Genomic DNA, 23,346 nt, shown 5'->3' with positions numbered 1-23,346 from the left:
AATGTTATCTCAGCGTGTTACAGGAAAGCATGCTTCCCACCGTAAGGGCATTTTATCCACGGGAAGAATTGCCACATTTTCATTTTGTGCACGACAACTGCACGATACACAGGGCCAGGATTGTAAAAGACTGGCTCCATCAACGTCGACAGGAAATAACGGTCATACCGTGGCCTGCTAAGTCTGCGGATCTAAACCCCATAGAGAATCTATGGGGTTTAATGGTCCAAAGATGGGAAAATCGAAATGAACGATCAAGACAAGCTGTGGAAAATCATTGCCAAGAAGTTTGGGAAGACTTGCGAGGAACTGATTATTGCACTCGTTTTGTGGAGTCCATGCCTTCGCGTCTCCAAGCTGTCATTGATAACGATGGGTCATATACAAGTTATTAGTTTTTAGATATCTCTTTGCTTTAATACGAATAAACAGATTTTGGTCTATTTGTTATGTTTTTTACATTTTAAATAGTAGAGTTAAACGTAAATATTTTTTAAATAATAATAAATATTTTGACATAGATCTTTACGAGACAGTAATGAGGGTATTAGACAACATTACAAAGAAATGTTTTAAATTCCAATAAAAAGAACACAATAAAATATTCGTAAAATAATGAACTTCTGCTTATTTATAATTATATTTTTCATTCACTTTCCTTTTGACAGCTGTTATCTACATGAGTTTCAGTTTATGAATTATATGGAAATGGCTGCCGTTAAAAGGAAAGTGAACGAAAATTTCTACATAGCAGCTTAGCAGTCAAATAGACGTTTCTAGGACTAAAGCGGATGTTGTAATGTAACCATAGTAACGTCAGCTTCCGGAAAAATCGCTATCAATCATTGGTTAAATATTTTTGTTATTACGTAACCATAGTAACGCCACCTTCCGAAGAAAACACGGGCGGTCATTGGCTAACCGTATTTGGTTTTACGTAACTGTAGCAACGACCGCCCCATTGGTCAGCAGAGTTCGGCCGAAGTCGTGATACGAGACTGGTAAGAGTTCGGACCCCGACTTGGATTATTCGTCCAAGTTGCGAACAGTGGTAAGTGGCTCAACATTCCCGTGTGGTGACTGTACTTAATGACACTTAATAGACACCTTTTGGCAAGACGCATTGACATATCATATTTACCTATTTCTGAAATAACGAAGTATTTTGGATGTGTTTTTATTTATTGTTTGCAACATGAGTGAAACCGGGGTAAGTCGAGTGTATTTTCGACATTTCTTAATAAACTATTAACTACGATATTATTTTACCAATCCATTTTATTTATAATTTGACAGAGCTCTGCTACGAAGACCGCGACAGAATCGGTGGATTCTGAATCAACAGATGTGCCCATGGTAATCAATATTTATAATACCTATTTATAATTTACCCGTATACCAGTACCTACGGTGAATTTTTCCTTAAATATAAACATTAGTAGTATAGTTCGCAGACGTATGATAAGCCCCCTCCAGACTGCGTGAATCGCGGCCCGAAGCCGCGAACGCGAGTGGAGTCGATTTAGCTGATCTGCGAAATCTACTCCACACCACACTCGCGTTCGCGGCTTGGCGTCGCGATTCGCGCACCAGTGTGGAGCGGGCTATAGATAAAAGAAGAAAACAACACGTAACATAACTTAATATAGTAAAATTTGACTGAATTTTAATTCCCAAACAGGTGGCAGACCGTTGGACCAACAACATAAACTACCGGCAACTGGTCGTCTCGTCCTGCGTAGGAATTCTCCAGCTCTGGTGGCACCCATACTTGTTCGATCTGAGGAAACTCTTGCCCTTCATCTTCCTATACAACGTGTTTAGTTTCGTGATCGGCTACCCGATGTTTTATTTGGAGCTGGGGATAGGGGCGGTGACGAAGAAGGGGGTTATGAGCTCTTGGGACTTATCGCCTATTGCCAGAGGTAAGTTAAATTTGTATTCAGCTGAAACTGCTGAAAGTAAGAATACCTATGGGTCTCCCCAGATAAGTATATCGACGCGCATTCGGCAAAACCCGCTAGCACATAATAAATAATAGTACTAGGTACAGAAGACTCACTCTTTAACAAAACGCGTCTGTCACGATCAGCACAGATATGGCCGCTAGGTGGCGACAGCACCACGCGCGGCTTATGGCAAACCCCAAAATTGGGGTCGAACGAATGTACTTTTAGCTACCTGTAGCAAAGCGACGAAATCGCGGAGTGAGCCACGCCTGCCGCTAGGAAAAAGCTTTATGTCCGCGCAATAAGAGCGCAAAAGCCGTCGATGCGAGCCGAACGACTTTTTCGCTCTTATTGCGCAGACAAAGCTTTTTCCTAAGATATCGGATTTTGCCGATTCCGCGTCGACCCTGTATGGGGGAAACCTAAGGTACAATATATGTAAGTACGTAAACGTAATATATCTAATTAACCTATGACTCCTATGAGTTCTAAATAGGTATGTACGCAACAAAAGGTTAAATAGTTTTCTGAAGCACATAACGTTTACTGATGGATGTAGCCCCGCAGTTATGCATTCGTGCGAATGACGAGACAAATATTAGTTATCATTTAAGGCAGCGGTTGGCAACCCGCGGCCCGCGAACCTCTCACTTGCGGCCCGCGAGCCTCCCTGGCTACTTTGTATGTAATATTGACAATGTCTGATAAAGTCATAAATATTAACAAAGTGCGGCCCGCGTCCACTTCGTTAACTGCTAATGTGGCCCTAGGCTGCTAAAAGTTTGCCGACCGCTGATTTAGGGAGTCGATACGCGTATGATAACCGCCGTATGTAGTATGTAGGTACCTAATGTACCCATATGCAGGGCCGTCTTCAACTATGCTGGGGCCCTTGGGCACATAATAATTTGGAACCCTTATGGAAAGTAAAGAAAGCTAATTAAACTGTAATTTTTCTACTTTGGTCTCCTATTTATTATGGGTAATCAAATATACTGTCCTGGGCATTATCGTAAAAAAACCGGGCAAGTGCGAGTCGGACTCGCGCACGAAGGGTTCCGTACAAAGAATATAATACTCACTAGGAGAAGAACGGTAACTCCATACAAAAAAATGTCCCCAACCGTTTATACGTTTATACTAGTGGCGCCGTCTTTGTGTACCAATGGAACTAAAGTTGACAACCGGTTTAGCCTGGCGGGTATTGGTAGGTAGTAATTCTGTTGATAAACATATTTGTTATCTTCATATCACGAAATATATGCAAGATGCAAATATTACCCCTTGTTTGTGGTATTATCAATTGATTTAAATAAAAGGCATGTTTATGTTTATAACATTATATATATTATTTATTAACAAATGTTTTACATATAAAAATATACACTGAAAACTGGCAACTGGCAACTTAATAAAAAAATAGATATTAATAAAGCGCATTCACAAAGTTTTCAGTACCTTTTATACAAATAACATTAGGCATGCCTACCTATTACACTTTACACACAGATACACTACACTTTACACACGGCATTTTACACAGATTTCGAGATTTCCAACTTGTATTCATACATTTCTTCACGGTTAATTAATACGCTTTCCAGATGCGTTATGACTCGGTTCCTTCTGAACCCACTAAAGTTGTAAATTTCACTCTGGCTGCTTCAACAGCCGTTGCTCCGCATTTAGCACATTTTCTATGTGCATTGCTGTAATCCATGTAGGTACAGACTTACAGTCTTAAGTGGTACGTAGCGGTACACGTTGTATGTATTATTTAAAGAGTTAATAAATAAAATTTTCGTTATGAACTTTAACCACAGCAGTTGGACAGAGTCATTGACAAATATATTTTTTATTATGGTGGGTAGACGTACCTACCCTCCATATATTTTATGAACATTGATAAAGACAGTTGGAAGCAAATATTCATTATAAAACTTAATCGCATGTAATTAAGTTTTAAGCGTTTTAAGTCCCGTTTTATGATTAATATTGTATAAAATTTGTGATAATTTAAATCAGAGTTGGGAGCAATGTTGCTGTAGAAAAATGTTTTTATTTTTATTACTCGCAACTTTTTCCCGGAGGCCAACGCACACATAGAAGCTTAAGGCGCACACATGCGCAATTATTTGGGGACATAACTTTCTTAGGAAGTGAACAGGCCGTGGACGTTTTTTGATTTTCCCACGGAGTGCGGGTGAAGTTTATTGACATCTGTTGTACTACTATTCCATATTTTTTTATTTCAAATGTGACTGTATTTTATTGTATTTAGTTCAAAACGTTTATATAGTCTGGCAAACATCATTTTTCAGTAAACAAAATGGTTCCGTACCATAATGCAAAAAAAAAACAAAAAAAAAGCAAAATAAAAAGGTCGACCATCCAACTACTGACCACTCCCGACGTTGCTTAACTTTGGTCAAAAATTACGTTTGTTGTATGGGAGCCCCATTTAAATCTTTATTTTATTCTGTTTTTAGTATTTGTTATTATAGCGGCAACAGAAATACATCATCTGTGAAAATTTCAACTGTCTAGCTATCACGGTTCGTGAGATACAGCCTGGTGACAGACGGACGGACGGACGGACGGACGGACAGCGAAGTCTTAGTAATAGGGTCCCGTTTTACCCTTTGGGTACGGAACCCTAAAAAGAAATGAGTGTACCTTCACTACGGTACTTTTTATAGGTACTACTGTACCAATGTTTAGAGATAGGTTCATGATCGTTTTAAGTATTTTTTACCTGAAAATTGAGGTAAAAACTGATTTTTGAATGCAGTCCCGAAAGTACCGAAAATACCGGGAAATCCCGGTTCCATTTTTGCCTGGTACGGAAAATCCCGGTTCTTTTAAACAGTGCCGGTTCTGCAATCCCTACTGGGCACGGGCCCTGTGTGCCCTTATGGTAAAGACGGTACTGCCCGTATGATATAACCGCCGTATCTGTCACCCAGGTGTGGGGTGCTCGATGCTGCTGACGTGCGCGGCAACAGCGCTAGCCCTCGGCGCAGTCAGCGCGTGGTGCTTGGCGCAGCTGGTGCACTCGGCCCACTCGTTCCTGCCGTGGCTGCACTGCGCAGCGGCCGCGGTGCCGGCATGCGCGGCGCGGCATCGCTCGCTCACTGCCGGCAGTGAGACCCCGGCGCACTCCTTCTTCTTGTAAATACCAGTGGGGAGACACTCCTGACTTCGGTCGAACTCGGCTCCATTCGGCACAGCATTGCTCCGAGCAATTATTAGGGTTGGCACCACTTGACTTCCTTGTGCGTGCACGACCACAGATAAGATAATCACTAGTTTGAATTTTGACAACCCTAAATAGCAGAAAGGGATAGTGCTATAATATATTAGAAAGGGATAGCATGATTCGACCCTGAATCGCTGTCAAACTTCGGGTTTGTAGGAAGTGTCTTTTTATACTTTACTAGCTGTTGCCCGCGACTTCGTCCGCGTGGACTTTTATCTTGAACATTTTACATCTTGAGTACTTACCTATAATTTTCATCGATGCAAAATTTTATAATACAAACTTATAATATAATGTTAATGCCCTTTTACCAAGTTTGAAGTTCCTAGCTTGAAAGCTTGAAAAAGAAATGTTTGATATTCATACAAACTTTCAACTCTTTTTGCACCACGTTAGGGAATGAATCTTCAAAAACGCTGAAATGAGTTAGTTCTCTTGTAATTTAATTTAATACCTTTTTGCAAAGTTTCAAGTTCCTAGCTTAAAATCAAATTTGCACCCCAAGACGAACTTTCATCCCCCTTTTAACCCCCTTAGGGGTAGAATTTCCAAAAACGTTGCAATTACTTTTTTGTAATAAGCTATTACGCTTTTTTAAGAAGTTTCAAAGCATTTGTAATGGATTAAAACTTTCAACCCCTTTTAACCTTTTTAAGGAATTAATTTTAAAAAACGCTGAAATTATTTTTCTTGTCTTTTAATAATATCCTCAAATACAAAAATTCAAGTCCCGCGTTCGAAAAAAATTTTGATATCCATACAAACTTTCAACCCCCTTTTCACCACCTTATGGGATGAATTTTCAAAAACGCTGAAAGAAGTTTTCTTGTATTTTAATTTAATACCTTTTTGCAAAGTTTCAAGTTCCTAGCTTAAAATAAAATTTGCACCCCAAGACGAACTTTCATCCCCTTTTTAACCCCTTTAGAGGTTTATTTCCAAAAACGTTGCAATAACTTTTTTTTGTAATCAGCTAATACGCCTTTCTAAAAAGTTTCAAAGCATTTGTGATGGATTCAAACTTTCCACCCCTTTTTATCCCTGTTAGGGGATGAATATTACAAAACGCTGAAATTACTTTTCCTGTCTTTTAATAATATCCCTAAATACAAAGATTCAAGTCCCGCACTCGAAAAAATGTTTGATATCCATACAAACTTTCAACCCCTTTTTCACCACCTTAAGGGATGAATTTTCAAAAACGCTGAAATTAGTTTTCTTGTATTTTAATTTAATACCTTTTTGCAAAGTTTCAAGTTTCTAGCTTAAAATAAAATTTGCACCCCAAGACGAACTTTCATCCCCTTTTTAACCCCCTTAGGGGTTGAATTTCCAAAAACGTTGCAATTACTTTTTTTTCTAATCAGCTATTACGCCTTTCTAAGAAGTTTCAAAGCATTTGTAATGGATTCAAACTTTCAACCCCTTTTTATCCCTGTTAGGGGATGAATATTACAAAATGCTGAAATTACTTTTCCTGTCTTTTAATTATATCCCCAAATACAAAGATTCAAGTCCCGCGTTCGAAAAAAAATTTGATATCCATACAAACTTTCAACCCCTTTTTCACCACCTTAGGGGATGAATTTTCAAAAACGCTGAAATTAGTTTTCTTGTATTTTAATAATATATCTTTTTACGAAGTTTCAAATTCCTAGCTTAAAATAAAACTTGAACCCCATACAAACTTTCATCCCCTTTTTAACTCCCTTAGGGGTTGAATTTCTCAAAATCGCTTCTTATCTCTTGTACACTTTATAAATGTAATCTGGTGTGAATATTTCAACTTTCTGGCTTTTGTAGTTTCGGCTCTGCGTTGATGAATCAGTCAGTCAGGACACTTGCATTTATATGTATAGAAGATAACTAGCTGTGCCCGCGGCTCCGCCCGCGTGGAATTCGGTTTGTGTCAGTAAGCTGCTAAATATATAAAAAATAGTAAATTACATTACTCTGTACTTTTTTATTCGAAAAATTATAACATTTATAATTTCCTGCATGATAATTTCTTAAAATAATTCTATTTTATTGTTTCATACTTTTTAGAGCGCGATTTGTAGTAGGCCGACTACGCCCGACTCTTTTAGTATGAGAAAGTCGAAGTCGCCTAGCTTTGGACCGCGTGCAGTGCGCCACAAACGTCCGGCAATTCCCGACGACTCTTTTAGTATGAGGGTGCCGAAGGAGCCCGGCTTTGGAACGCATTTAGCGCGCCACGTGCGTCGGGCTTAGCCCGACGCTTTGAGTATGAGGGTGCCTTCGGCTTTGGCAAGCGTACAGCGTGTCACGTACGTCGGGTTACGCCCGACGCTTTGAGTATGAGGGAGGCACCCGGCTTTGTAACGCATGCAGCGTATCACGTACGTCGGTCTACGCCCGACACTTTTAGTATGAGGGCGCCGAAGGCGCCCGGTTTTGAAACGCGTACAGCGTGCCACGTGCGTCGGGCGTAGCCCAACGGTTTGAGTATGAGGGTGCCTTCGGCGCCCAGCTTTGGCAAGCGTACAGCGTGTCACGTACGTCGGTCTACGCCCGATTCTTTTAGTAACTATGAGGGCGCCGAAGACGCCCTGCTTTGAAACGCGTACGTTACGCCCGACCCTTTGAGTATGAGGGCGGCTTTGGAACGCGTACAGCGTATCACGTACGTCGGTCTTCGCCCGACACTTTTAGTATGAGGGCGCCGAAGGCGCCCGCCTTTGGAACGCGTACAGCGTGCCACGTGCGTCGGGCGTAGCCAGACGCTTTGAGTATGAGGGTGCCTTCGGCGCCCAACTTTGGCAAGCGTACAGCGTGTCACGTACGTCGGTCTACGCCCGACACTTTTAGTATGAGGGCGCAGAAGACGCCCAGGTTTGAAACGCGTACGTTACGCCCGACGCTCTGAGTATGAGGGCGCCTCGGCTTTGGAATGCGTACAGCGTGTCACGTACGTAGATCTACGCCCAACTCTTTGAGTATGAGGGCGGCAAAGGCGCCCGGCTTTTGGTAACCATACAGCGTGTCACATACTGTCACATAGCGCCAGCTAGTGGTTTAGGTGGAACTTCGTTGGTTTTGTTATTTCTGTTAGTGAGCGCTATGTGACAATACGTCTCTTTTAGTATGAGAAAGTCGAAGTCGCCTGGCTTTGAACTGCGTGCAGCGCGCCAAGTTGTCGGGGTACGCCAGATTCTTTAAGTATGAGGGCGCCGAAGGCGCCCGGCTTTGGAACGCGTACAGCGCGACACGTACGTCGGGTTAAGTCCGAAGCATTGCCGGATTAAGATATTTTGATGCCCTAAGCATTTCTAGACCATGGTGCCCCCTCTCCCTAGGGTCATTAAGATAACATTTTTTTTTTGGTAAATCGAGTGACGTTCATTGCCGCATTACAGCTGAGAATGGAAATCAGTCACATTATTTTATCACGAAAATTGACAGTGCCGCAGCAGTAATGTTGCAACAGAGTACCTTCTTCTTCTTCTCTCGTGTCGAGGTTCCTCTTAAATTTAAACAGTGGATGCCCAGAAAGCAGCGGTGCTGACAGCCCAACAGAGTACCTAATGCTGCTGCAGTCGCCACCCGAATGTCATCTTTATCATATGTTAGGTTAGAACGTAATTAAAAACGCGAGCGAAGCGAGCGCGAAAATTTTTCGATATAAAAACGCAAGTTGATAGACAGTTGTACATTTTTACTTTTAGTATTTCCATACTAAAAGTAAAAATGTACAACTGTCTATCAACTTGCGTCTGATTTCCATCAGACGCATTATTTTATCACGAAAATTGACAGTGCTGCAGCAGTAACGTTGTAACAGAGTAATGCAGCTGCAGTCGCCACCCGAATGTCACCTTTATCATATCTTAGAAAGTGATTGAAAACGCGAGCGAAGCGAGCGCGAAAATTTTTCGATATAAAAACGCAATATGATAGACAGTTGTAATTTTTACTTTTAGTATGGAAATCAGTCACATCATTTTATGACCAAAATTGACAGTACCGCAGCAGTAACTTTGCAACAGAGTAATGCTGCTGCAGTCGTCACCCGAATGTCACCTTAGAAAGTAATTAGAAACGCGAGCGAAGCGAGCGCGAAAATTTTTCGATATAAAATACGCAATTTTACTTTTAGTCCCAACCAGGCGCGAATCCAGGATTTCATACAAAGAAGGGATGGGACTGTTTTCTATCAGCCTAGCTTCGCATAGGGCTCGATATTTAAGGGTCTCAGCGAGGTTGTTTTCATGCATAAAAAAATATGCAAGAAAGCAGAGCTTGGAATTGACCAAGTGAATTGAATTGGCGAAGGGTGAGCAAGGCAGTAGGCCCAGCTGCGAAAGAGGAAAGCTTGGATTTGGACCCACGCCCAAGTGTAATTAAGGCAGAAGATCAACTTTGCCGTAAGGCAGAAGGCCTCGCATAAGACCTAACGCCGAACCGCAAAAGAGTGGATTGAAATCGAATCTATGCATGTAATCACGACTCTTCTACTGCTACCGATTGTTTCCCAAAGAACTATTTTTGCAAATTATCTTTTGGACAGCTAAAAAAAATCGTGTGGTAAAAACGATATGTCTGTCCCTAATTTTAAAATTTGTTCTACTTTTTCAACCTGACATTTTGGTGTTTCCCCCCTGAACGTGATGCCCTAAGCACGTAGTGCTTGTTTTGCTTATTGGTTAATCCGGCACTGGTCCGAAGGTTTTACTATGAGCCGGCTTTGGTAAGCGTACATCGTGTCACGTACGTCGGGCTAAGGTTAAGGCATTCAGAAGTTAAGGTTTAATAAAGAAACTCAGATAAATAAATATAGACCTACATACAAACACGAACGCTGAAAACACAATACACTCTCTCTCTCTTTTTTCTGGGTAGTCGTGAAAAAGATGGCACTGTGCAATGAGGGGTAATTAATTTACTGTCGTTTAATTTTGTTGTATATTATTAATTCCACATAATTATTCAATTAAATTTGTTGATGTCCGTACCCCCTCATCTAAACTTAGAGTTAATTTGGCAAAAACCTTCCTTGGTGGCTATTCATGTCACTACGTATTAAATTCAGCGCCATCTGTTAGTTTACCAGGGTACTCAATAGTGGTAGCACATATTTGAAAAAAGTTTGCCCCTCCTTCCTAAGTAGCGCCATAAGATTCAGGGGCAAACTTAAATCAAGCGAGGGTTGTGGCTACCCCCCGATTTAAGGGTTGATTTTTTATAGCCTATAACCTGGCCGGAGATTTTCTCGACAGATTAGTAAAGTTTGCATCAAAATCCGTTCAGCCGTTTTCACGTGATGCGCGTTCAAATAAACAGACAAACAGATAAACAGATAAACAGACAAACAGACAAAAATTCTAAAAACTGTTGGAACGTGTTCTGTTATCGATTCTAAGTATCCCCAGCCAACTTTTTTTCAAATATCTTCCATGTACAGACTTTCGACCCTCTACAGCTTTATTATATGTATAGATAGATATTGAGACTTATAGTATGGCACAGAATAAATAATAATACTACCGTACAGAAAGGAAACTTCGTACAAAACCGAAATCTACGCGAATCAGGGAAGAATCATGCTGTCTCTTTCTAATGTATGGTACTATCCGTTTCCGCTATTTAGGTTTGTCACAAGTCATTATCTTTGGTTGTGCACGCAAAGAGACGTCAAGTTGTGTCAAGCCTAAAGCCTCCTCCACACTCGTGCGCGAATCGCGGCGCGAAGCCGCGAACGTGAGTGTGGCGTCGATTTTCGCAGACAGCGAAATCGACTCCACACTCGCGTTCGCGGCTTCGCCCGCGATTCACGCGCATAGTCTGGAGGGGGCTTAATAATTGCTCGGAGCAATGCTGAGCCGAACGAATCCCGAAAGGATCAGTTTGGACCCCCTAGTTTAGGTTGAAAAGTAGATTTTTTAGCAGCTGTAAAAAAGGCAATACTTATTTGGTTTAATTCCGTTTGCATATAAACTTTTGAAGTGGCAATATATACCTAAATCTGATTACAGTAATTTCGTGTTGAAACTGAGGCGAGATGGACTGAAGTGCGGTCTAGGGAACATTGTGTGGGAGCTCACCATCTACTACATCATATGCTGGGTACTCATCTACTTGATCGCCGTCAAAAGAATTTATAGCTATTCTAAGGTAAACAAATCCTACAATTATGCAAGAATTTATTATAATGGTATTTTTAATACACGTAACAATGCAATGAATGGTTTGTGTTTATACATTACGGAAGGCGCAGTGTAGACCCCCCACAAAGTGGACTGACGACCTGGTAAAGGTCGCGGGAGTCCGCTGGATGCGGGTGGCGCAAGACCGGTCATTGTGGCACTCTTTGGGGGAGGCCTATGACCAGCTGTGGACGTCCTCTGGCTGATATGATGATGATGATGATAGGTACCGATATGGGGGCCGATTTTTGAATTTCGATCACTCGATTTCGTCATTCGAAAATCGGTGGAAAACGGCGAAATTGAAATTTTTGAAATACGAGCGATCGAAATTTGGAATCTAGTTGTATTGACCACTCGATTTCAATTCTATTAGTAGAATTTAAACGCCTAGTAGCGGAGATATCATTTAACGAAATACACGAAACCGAGTGGTCGAATTTCAAAAATCGGTCCCATGGTCATAATTTATGTTGTCACTCTTGTACACTATAATAGGTAGGTACTTATTAGTTATAACAGCATGTGTTGCATAGGTAAGTAATTATAGTGTAATATTGAATCTCCAGAGAGGGCAGCCACCTCCCCCCTCCGCCTGCTTTCACCTGGCCTATGTACCTGCATGACTGTGATCGTGTGTGTATAACCTCTTGACTATGCAAATCCTGTACCTATTTAACTTACTCCTAATACCTATGTAACTTTTTTTCCAGTTGGTATTATTCAAAGACACACTGGCGTTTTTCGTGCTGATTTGCTGCGCAATTGGCTGCTTGAACCTCGAGGGGGCCGGCAACATGTTCCATTACTGCGATTGGGGAGTACTCTTCGAAGGAACACAGGTCAGTCAAGCTACGCTCTAAGCGCTACGCCGTAGCCGACTGCATAGGTTCTCAGTGAGTAGCTTAATGCGCTCCGACTCCACCCCGTCCGTTCGGTGGGAATCGTATTTAGGGAGGTAAAGTTACAACGCGACTTACAACGCTAGTATTTACGCTTCTCCTCTACAAAACTCACGTTATCGGCTACGAGTGCTACGACCGTAGCTTAGCAGCACTTATAGCGGTCACCCATCCAGAAATTGACCCAAGCTAACCTTGCTTAACTTTTCCAGATCTGGAGAGAAGCGATAGAGTACTCTCTCATAGAAATGACAGTCGGACAGGGCACACTAGTTATGCTAGGGTCATACTGCCCTCAACAGCAGCACAAGCTTTCTACAACCGTGCTACTGGCGTTTCTTGCGGCTAAAGCTGGTTGTATGGCCAGCGCCCTAGTATTGGGGGCTACGCATGGAGCCTTGATGAAGGATTATGAAACGAATAGCACTCATTTGTGGAGTGGTGAGATCTTGAGTGTTACTTTTATCAAATTAAAATGTGCTAAACCATGCGCGGATCGTAAAATATAGCTACCTACCTACCTATTTACCTGTCCATAGAAAAGATGGATTGGTACCTATGGGGTCATCCATTAATTACGTCACACGAATTTCTAGGTTTTTTGACCCCTCCCCCCTCCTTGTCACACTTGGTCACATTTGGCAAACCCCTCCCCCCTAGTGTGACGTCACTTTTTTTCTACGAAGTCGCCAAATCGAATTAAGTAAGTACCTAAGTATTATTAATATTTTATCAAATTATTTTTGACGATATAAATATTAGTAATTTTATAACCCAAAACTGCTTAGGAAAGAAAATTAAACGAATAAAAACGATAATCGTTTTAAAAACTTGTTATTTAAATGTACAGCGAATAAAATAATTGAAATAAATTTTCGATTACTGATGAAGTTAAAGTGACGTCACAAAGTTTGTGTCTCCCCCCCTCCCCCATGTCACAATATGTCACATTTTCTTGACCCCCTAAACGTGTGACGTAATTAATGGATGACCCCTATAATATAATTAATATAGACTACCTAGTCCTAAGCAAAAAATCATACATACACAGTGCCATCTACATCAGCTCAGCATTCAAAGCATGAATAAAAAAACCCGTTGTGTTCATACAAAATATTATCATCAAACGGCATATTTAAAATGGACTGAATGAACGCTATCTTGTACCACAATGATCGATAGATATATTCGTTTTACGGCCGGACGTTCCTTCTCATTATCATCATAACACTTGAATAATATTGCAGGCCCGTCAACACCAATGATCCTGTGGGCAGACTTCGCGGCCCGTATTCCCGGCAGCCAGTTTTGGTCGGCCATCATTTTCTTCACGCTATTCGTTCTTTCCCTCTCCTTTGTGGTAAGGTTCTTTTGAATACACTTTAGTATAGTACGAGTAAGTACTTCGAAGATACCTACAGTTAATTGGTGCCTAATGAAAATACAAGGCGCGGCGAAAACATAGGTAGGTACTACCTACTATTCGTACCGATGATTTTGCCGCGCCTTGTATCTGATCTAGGTAGTTCGATCATCACTTATGTAGAGCTGTCCTGTATCTGTTTAAGGGTCTCCCCAAATATATCGACGCGCATTCGGCAAAAGCCGATAGGAAAAAGCTTTATGTCCACGCAATAAGAGCGAAGAAGCCGACGACGCGTCGGCCGGCGCCGGCCGATGCGAGCCGAGCCGAACGACGACTTTTTCGCTCTTATTGCGCGGACATAAAGCTTTTTCCTATCGGCTTTTGCCGAATGCGCGTCGATATATTTGGGGAGACCCTAAATCGACTGTAGAAAAAATTCCGAATTTAATTTTTTGTCCAACTTCGGTTTTCTAAGCTATATAATTAATCACAGAAAATCGTGGTAATGTGTACTAGTTAAGAGGGCGTCGAGGAGGGTAAATTTTCAGATTCTGTCAAATTACCCCATTTCACACACAAACGCAGCTCACACACACTACCTCAATTTACTGGGACAGGTCAGTGACCCCTAATGTTTTTTTAAAGGTGCTGTTTCGAGTTTAGTGTTAACTACGGACCTTCTTTCAGGAATTTAAACTGTCAAAGCTTTCCTTTGTGAGAAGACAGAGAAAAATCACTTTTTATATATAGCTTTCCTTGTTTGTTCATGTCATGTCATAGGTATGTGACGTATTAGGTAATTAATTATTTTCGTTGTTGACTTTTATTTGTATTAAGATAGGTACAAACGGCGATGCTCTTAACTGTCCATCGGTGGACCTTATGCCTTTTGTAATAAGGTTTACGAACTGTCAGTTAACAGTGTGGTCATGGGCGATGGTATGCGGTTTGTAAACATAGTCCGAATTTACCTACTCGAAAAAAGTGGACTATATCTAAAATGATCCCCTCATTAGTTATAGGGCTTGTAATATTTTTTTACAACTAAAGACGCTTATTATATTTCACTTATAACTTAATTGATAATAAGGCTTTAAAAACCTCTAATAAAATTCAGGTACTACATATGTACTACATTTATACTTTTGTAAGTCAGTAAGTGATGCTTATCGGGAAATCAAAGAACTCATAATTACCTGTATAAAAATAATTAAATTTACTATTTCGTCTCACGTTCAATAAGGCCCGGGGCCGGGCCTTGTCACCCGCACAGACAGAGGGCCTTTTTAGCCCAAGTACAAGTTCAAGAATAACAGAGAATATAGTAAGTATAATTTAGTTTATTTATCTCAATTATACAATTTTCACACAGGTAAAATGTACATACATTTCAGCTTGTAGGTACTTATCATATAACGATCGTTTTTGTCATAAAAGAATATTTATTTATTACACTGTGCTAAACATGAGAACAATATGTTATAATCTAGTTCCTTTTTATCCTATTCAGTTCACATACATTGTTCGTGGGTAATAAGGCCTACAAAATTTCCCTTTAGGCCTTATTATCCTTTATCTGGAATGAATTACGCCTTAAATTTAAAATGGTATACAGGGTGGAAAGATAAGTCGGGCCCTGGAGGGAGCCTTAAATCCTTAAGCTGGCTCATTTTACTTAAAAGAGACATTCCTTTATTTTTAAAAAGAAACAAAACTGCATTAAAAGTATTTTTCTTTTTTTATTCAATCTGGCTTGTCAAACGAAATCTTAAGTACTAACTACTTATTAGATTTTATGGATATTTTGTACAACAGACGAGTGTAAGACCTAATGTTTCTTGGAGAAATGTTATCATTAACATTAACTGTATCGACTAGTAGAATAAACTTGCGAGTTTTTATTTTTTGGAATTTTTAGTCGGTTCGAGTCCCGGGCGAGGCAAGCGAGTTTTTAGAAAATCTTTGAATGCAGTTTTGTTTCTTTTTAAAAATAAGGTATAATTAAGGTAATTTCCCTCCAGGGCCCGACTTATCTTTCCACCCTGTATAGTAAATTAAGGCCTAGATTCATTTGATTGTTGGCATTTTGTTTTATAGTTTCATGTGATCCACGATGACGCGCTGCTTTGGTAAATCTAACCTTTAATAACATGGCAATACAAGTCAAGGCACGCGTTTTCGTGAATGACACGATCTATACTTTGCATTTGTAATAGGTACAAGATTGTAATATAGAGTGTTTGTTACCTAACTTACTAAAACAATCGATTCCAGGTATAAGACAATTTATTCTCAGAAGAATATACATACCTATACAAACTTCACTTTTAGAATTGATTTAAATTGTACTACATCGCAAAAGCTTAGTTTGTGTTTCGTAACGATAATTGTGTTAATACCTTACCTACCTTACGATGCTCCGCAAACTCCTGCATCTTTTAATACCACTGCCTTTTGTTATCGTTGTAACTTTTGAAAATGTACAGTCTCCCACGAAAACGATCTGATAAACATTTTTAATGTTATAAACCTACAGAGTTGGGATGTTTAGTGGCATTAGGGTGAACAATGAAGCAGTGGATTTGTTGTTGTAAATATTTTTGGCGTGATAACGTCTTATAAATCGATGAACACCAGTCACGTTGTGGCCAAATCTCCATGATAACGTTGTGGACAGATTTCCATGGTAACGTTACGGCCACGTTTTCTTATGACGTTATCACGCAAAATTATCGTCCGTATACTGACTTTACAGACAACCATTTTTTGATGAAATAAATTAATGAATGATTCATAAAAGTAAAAAATAAATAATATTGCTAAAATGTTCATGTCTTGAACAACTTGCGATTGGAATCAACAATTCAAAATCTTGCGTATTATTACTTCATATGATGTCATACGGTTGTCAATATTATGGAAAGCCTATACTATATAATAGCAATCTGTTCCTTATTAGCTGGAGTTATACGGATTCACAATTTATGAAAAATCCATGTATGTGTCGAATATGATCTCTCTACGTGCACCGATGTTAGCGTAGCATAATGTTAAATAAGTTATTTCCAAACAAAATATAAAACCGAACAAAGAACGTGCAAATTTATTCTAAGACACGTGTGACAGACAAAGAGCATATAATCACACGTGACAGAAAAAGTTGGTAACCGCATTGACATATTAGAATTAAGAAAAATATAAAATACGATCCAGTAAGGCTGTCGTTCATACTACTTTATACGGGCCCGACACTATCATGAATGACAAGACTTATCATAACATGCCAACGTTTGGTCCAGTTCGGTCATGACATTACAAAATCTCCTCAGTGAGGAGGCCTCAAACACTTATCAGTATTTTACAGTACTGCTTACAACTATTTAATTGTTATTTTAACTACTATTCTTGAATGCTGGGCCTTGTTACCCGTCGGGCCTTATATTCCTCACCTAACTTTAACCTTAAATTTCTCTGTTGCCTTTAAGAGGAAAAATAGGAAAAGCCTGATTCGTTGTAGTCCAGTTATCTGGCTTTCGAAATCACTCGGTTTTATAGCTTGAGCATCGATTTTTTTATATAAATTTTACTAAACGCTGACACTCGTTCATCTCATTTTAGGTACAACTTTGCATAAGTGTATTTATTATATTGTAAAAGATTTCAGATTTTCAAGGGTGATTCGTTGTAAACACACTCTTTGGGATAATAATGACATTTATTATAAATTTTTTTATCAAGAGATGTGAACGCTAGCGACTAAACGGTGACTGCCTTTTCCGCTGATTTTGCTCGACAAAAACGATTTATAAACGGCAACTAAGCCACTAGTATTGGGTTGCCTTTAATCATTTTTCCGTGAATGTACTCGTAAACCTCTATCCGTTAGTATGCGATTCATTAATGGACGCACCATCGGGACACGGTTCTTTAACACGTAATGTTAATAATCAGTGAACATCTTTAATTACGCTCAAATGCTTAAGTTTCAGTACAGGTTTTCATATGAGCTGTACTTTTAATTGTTAGTACAATCGGCATCAAATAGATAGTGACGGCCAAAGTGACCAAATATAATTATAGGATCTAAATGTGGACGAATAAGGTCAGGTGAAGCATATAACGCCCACTTTTATTTTAACTGAAATAGTTCTATTAATAATCAGGATATTATTAACAAATCAATTCAATATAGATTTCTCATTTGTTCATGTTTCTTCACATACCAAAATAGTTATATAAATATTCCAGCGCTTTTGAAAAATACACGTTTTATAAAAAAAACCGGGCAAGTGCGAGTCGGACTCGCGCACGAAGGGTTCCGTACCATAATGCAAAAAAAAAAACGGTCACCCATCCAAGTACTGACCACTCCCGACGTTGCATAACTTTGGTCTAAAATCACGTTTGTTGTATGGGAGCCCCATTTAAATTTTTATTTTATTCTGTTTTTAGTATTTGTTGTTATAGCGGCAACATAAATATATCATCTGTGAAAATTTCAACTGTCTAGCTATCACGGTTCGTGAGATACAGCCTGGTGACAGACAGACGGACGGACGGACGGACAGCGAAGTCTTAGTAATAGGGTCCCTTAGTAAAAGGGTAAACCTTTGGGTACGGAACCCTAAAAACCATACCATGTTGGTTCGGAACCGGGCCTTGTTACTTGCACTGACAGTTGAACACTGACTTGAACAGAAGTTCAAGAATAACAGAAAATATTACCGGGCCTTATTAGCTTTTATCATGAATTAATTTCATCTTCAATTTAAAATGGTCTATAGTAAAATACGGCCTACATGAGTCATGGAAAAACAAATTGTATTTTATTTAGAAAGTACTTATATGTTGTTCATAATCTTCAGTAAGCTGACTTCTAAGAGTCTATCTATTATAATTAATGTAGATTGACAGTTTACTTAGCAAATTGTACTTTTATACCTTTAGGTTTTATGTCGGAAGTATTTCAGCCAATTTGTACTGAAACAAGCATTTGAGCGTAATTAATGATGTTTACTGATTGTTAATCTTAAATATACCTATTATGTAGGGCACTTAAATTATTTTAGCGGACCGAGCGGATATGTATGTTTGTAGACCACTTATTTATTTAAATAATTAAATTGTAATTCATTCAAAAAAAGGTTATTAAATGAGGGATATAGATACCTCACCTACCTTATTACAAAGCATTACAAAAATGTCCAAAGGCCAAAGCCACGCTGATAAGACATAAGACCTCATAAATACCTATAAATAAACGTTCACTGAAAAAACTTTAAGGCATTTTTGATAAGTAATTATTTTTCGTTACCTACTGAGTTATCGTTTTGCACCGAATATCAATGAAATAAAAGCACGTTGTTATTTGATAGATACATTTATATAAACATCGTCACATGAAACCAATATAGGTACTCGTAAACCATACCACTGCGATGGAAATATCGTTCTTTCAATTGATAATATATGCCACAAAAACACGCTGAGACTGCAGGTCGAGTCTTGGTTTCAATTTCTTGATGATATATCATTGAATTAACTTTCAAAGCACGTGATAGCTCTCAGAATAGCAACAAAACTGGTTGAAACTAAAAATTTTATTGCTGATATTATGTGAACAACATTGCTTCGTCTTCATAAATAAAATTTTAATAATTTATATTGTTTACGTTAAAATGTGAAGAAATTTGTTGATAAATTGTCTATCTAGTATATTGACATTATGTCATACATATATGTTTTTAAAATGACGTAATATGAATGCCAGCACAATGAAAATTTATTCCAATAAGATAAAACAAATCTTCAAACTTTTTTAATTTTTAGTGAATTAGGAAGAAACTAATTACGCTGATTTGGTTGTGTTCGTATATATTTTAAATAATTTGTTATATTTTTAAAGTATTATGACTTATGAATAAAAACAAATCAAAATTTTAATGACTCTGGATCTCCGTGTGACATTATTCATTTACCCTATTTATTTTGAACACAGTTTTTCACTGGTATCATCATTCGTATACGGACATGAATTTCTGTCAATATATATGCCAAATTGAAAAGTCAATTTGGAAAAAGCATGTACGCGTCCGCTTCCAACGGCCCACAGCGGGCATCTGAGGAGAAGGAGAATTTGACAGATATGGCGGATGTATGGAAATTTTACGAAAGTTTACGTTTACGATTGAATTTCTCTGTAGCCTTTAAGAGGAAAAATAGGAAAAGCCTGATTCGTTGTAGTCTAGTTATCTGGCTTTCGAAATCACTCGATTTTGTAGCATGAGCATCGATTTTTTTATACAAATTTTACTAAACGCTGACACTCGTTCATCACGTTTTAGGTACAACTTTGCATGAGTGTATTTATTATATTGTAAAAGATTTCAAATTTTCAAGGGTGATTCGTTGTAAACACACTCTTTGGGATAATAATGATATTTATTATAAATTTTTTTATCAAGCGATGTGGACGCTAGCGACTAAACGGTGACTGCCTTTTTCGCTGATTTTGCACGACGCAGTCTTAAATCTATCGGTGGTACCAGATTAGGCAAACATGTAGGTACCTAGCGCACCATTTGCTCAGTGCTGTGCGGCTCAAGCATTTTTGTACTGTGTATAAAGGCCCCTGAACATATTGGACCAGCGTGGGCCAGTCTGGGGGAGCCATTTATGCGTTAGAGGGACCAAAGTGATATTGCTATCTCATTCTACCTACCGCATGGCTGCGTCCCTTGGACTGGCTTGCGTTGGCCCAATATGTACAGGGGCCTACAGCTGCGCAGCTGGCGAACATTTCGCAAACATTTGTACCACGTTCGCCTGACTATATACGCACCTTAACGTTCCACAGGCGTTGTCGGTGCAGACGATAATGTCGGCGTTCACGGGCCACTCCATCCGCAAGATCACGTGGGCTCTGCTCATCGCCATCTGTATCCTGTTCTGCTTCATTGGAGTCATGACTTTATGCACGCAGGTAAATAGGAACTTGTACTTAAAGCGCGGCTATAAAATAAAATAAAACAACTTAGTTATTAAGTCATATATTATGATTCTGAAATAAGCGATTTAAATTAAAAAAAAAAAGAATATTTTGACACTAGTAGAAATGACAGGTAAGTAGAAAAACTGGCGCCATCTGTGATATACTTCGACCGACCAACCCAAACAAACCTGCACTGTGTATTGTTTCATTTTCGTAACGGCGCGCGGCAAAGTTAAACCTCTGTTGTAAATTTCCAACTTTGTCCTCATTAAACAAACTTAATGTTTCACCAGGGTGGCCTTTACGTGGTAACCTTCCTAATGGACTGGCCAGTGACGCGCACGCGCACAGCCATAGCGGGCATAGTGTGCGCGTGTGTGAGCTGCGCGTACGGCCAGACGGTGTTCTGCGAGGATGTGTTCTTCGCGGTCGGCGAGTACCCGAGCGTGTTCGTCAGGGTCTGCTGGGCAGTTGCACCGTTTATACTCACGGTGAGATGTTTATTTACAAAGACGACATTTTACGCGCACAGCCATAGCGGACATGTGGCCGTGTGTGTGAGCTGCGCGTACGGACAGACGGTGTTCTTTGAGGACATGTTCTTCGCGGTCGGCGAGTACCCGAGCGTGTTCGTCAGGGTCTGCTGGGCTGTTGCACCGTTTATACTCACCGTGAGATTATATTTACAAAGACGACACTTTATACGCGCGCAGCAATAGCGGGCATAGTGGCCGCGTGTGTGAGCTGCGCGTACGGACAGACGGTGTTCTGCGAGGATGTATTCTTCGCGGTCGTCGAGTACCCTAGCCTGTTCGTCAGGGTCTGCTGGGCGGTTGCACCGTTTATACTCACGGTGACATTATATGTTTATTCACATACTTATCTAGACTACTAAGCAGCGGGCAACAAAACAATTGACTATTACAAAGTTACTTGAACGACCAAGATACTAATAGGTTCTTTCGCTACAATTTTCTGGACACTCAGAGCATCTTAGCTGTTGGCATTCGCTGTATTTTATAGTACCTACTCTCCGGATAGGTATATACTTATTATAGATATTTTAGAGGTTTTCTTACAGCGTTTTCCTAGCTATTTTAGTACCTTAATCCCTTAATAATGGGCCTAATACAACTTATTGCTTGGTATGGTTTACTGAGCCTACAAAGGCATGATCATATTTTGGTGTTTAGTCGTGTTTACTTCCGCCAGGTGGCGTACCTATCGGGCCTGATCGAGCAAGCTCCGTACGCCGTAGCGGGCTGGTCGCTGGTTACATTCATGTTGGCTCCCATCGGATTCGTCGCCATCATTTATCTAATATTCAAGTTCAGAGTTCGGGTAAGCATAACGATTTTTAGGGTTCCGTACCCAAAGGGTAAAACGGGACCCTATTACTAAGACTTCGCTGTCCGTCCGTCTGTCCGTCTGTCACCAGGCTGTATCTCACGAACCGTGATAGCTAGACAGTTGAAATTTTCTGTTGCCGCTATAACAACAAATACTAAAAACAGAATAAAATAAAGATTTAAATGGGGCTCCCATACAACAAACGTGATTTTTGATCAAAGTTAAGCAACGTCGGGAGGGGTCAGTACTTGGATGGGTGACCGTTTTTTTTTTGTTTTTTTTTTGCATTATGGTACGGAACCCTTCGTGCGCGAGTCCGACTCGCACTTGCCCGGTTTTTTTTACACTTCTACAATGAATAGGGACACCACTACAGGCAACACTGTAGTGGTGTCCCTTTCAAACCAATGTATATATGAAAACGGGACGACACTACAGTGTTGCCACTTTTTAATTTCTACTCTTTTTTGCCAAGCTGTACCTATTTATACTGCTTACAAAGATAATTTATTTAGTAGGTATAGAGGCGTATTGTCAAAGTTTGTAGTCAGTATATTTACTGCCACCTTTCGACACATGATTACAACTTTTAGAACGCCGTTTGTCTTTTATCCTTATTTTCTCTTTGATAAGTATGTGTTATGTTAAATATCAAAAAGTGTCGCCATTACGCGAGTATAGGATAGGCCAAAGGTATGGCGCCATCTTTTCGTGCGATGCAGTACGAGGTAGGTACGAGTTTGACAGCCGAACTAGGTGGTGCTTTAACTGAACTATTAAACGTTATAACATTATTAAATAATGTACCTACTCGTAATCATATCAGCAGCACAGAAGGTTTAAGGTTTTTTAGGGTTCCGTACCCAAAACGTAAAATTGGGAGATTGCTATGACTCCACTGTCCGTCTGTCTGTCACCAGGCTGTATCTCATGAACCGCGATAGCTAGACATCAGTTGAACTTTTCACAGATGATGTATTTCTGCTATAACAACACATACTAAAAAGTACGGAACCCTCGGTGGACGAGTCAGACTCGCACTTGTCCGGTTTTTTATTTCATAGATACTTTTTGCTTTACAGAACATTGTACGCGAGAAGTGAAGATGACGCAACTCGAAGCTTTTGGTGGAATTACATTGTATGTTGCTTTAAACCCTTATTCATATTTTATAATATATAATAAAGACTGACCTATAATTAAAATCTAGACTGATTATTAAAAAAAAAAAATTTATTAACTACTAAATCCTGAAGCGGTATCATGGTCGCATTTTTATCACCTGTCATGCCGTGCGTCACTTTCGCACTTACATATTTCTTAGAACGTGACAGACATGGTGACAAATGATAAAGAGCCGTCCAT

The 23,346-nt window shown here is 39.7% G+C and overlaps 1 protein-coding gene across 1 annotated transcript; it reads left to right on the top strand.

The window, feature by feature from the left end:
- The first annotated feature begins 1,301 nt into the window (after positions 1-1,301).
- On the top strand, positions 1,302-23,137 carry LOC134668513 (sodium-dependent proline transporter-like). The gene is made up of 11 exons (XM_063525958.1): positions 1,302-1,356; positions 1,682-1,925; positions 4,916-5,120; positions 11,202-11,340; positions 12,086-12,214; positions 12,487-12,715; positions 13,522-13,634; positions 20,497-20,622; positions 20,925-21,122; positions 21,844-21,972; positions 23,064-23,137. The coding sequence occupies exons 1-11, from the start codon at positions 1,354-1,356 to the stop codon at positions 23,082-23,084; spliced, it is 1,536 nt and encodes a 511-aa protein (XP_063382028.1). The 5' UTR covers positions 1,302-1,353; the 3' UTR covers positions 23,085-23,137.
- The last annotated feature ends 209 nt before the right edge of the window (positions 23,138-23,346 follow it).

The sequence above is a fragment of the Cydia fagiglandana genome, chromosome 11, assembly GCF_963556715.1.
Source record: "Cydia fagiglandana chromosome 11, ilCydFagi1.1, whole genome shotgun sequence".
Lineage (NCBI taxonomy): Eukaryota > Metazoa > Arthropoda > Insecta > Lepidoptera > Tortricidae > Cydia > Cydia fagiglandana.
This window is presented reverse-complemented; position numbering and strand designations above follow the sequence as displayed.

Bases quoted from the DNA above. Each gene is read 5' to 3' on its own strand.
- LOC134668513 (XM_063525958.1), top strand. The intron at 1,926-4,915 runs GTAAGTTAAATT...TCTGTCACCCAG, and splicing joins CTTATCGCCTATTGCCAGAG to GTGTGGGGTGCTCGATGCTG. The intron at 21,123-21,843 runs GTGAGATGTTTA...TACTTCCGCCAG, and splicing joins TTGCACCGTTTATACTCACG to GTGGCGTACCTATCGGGCCT.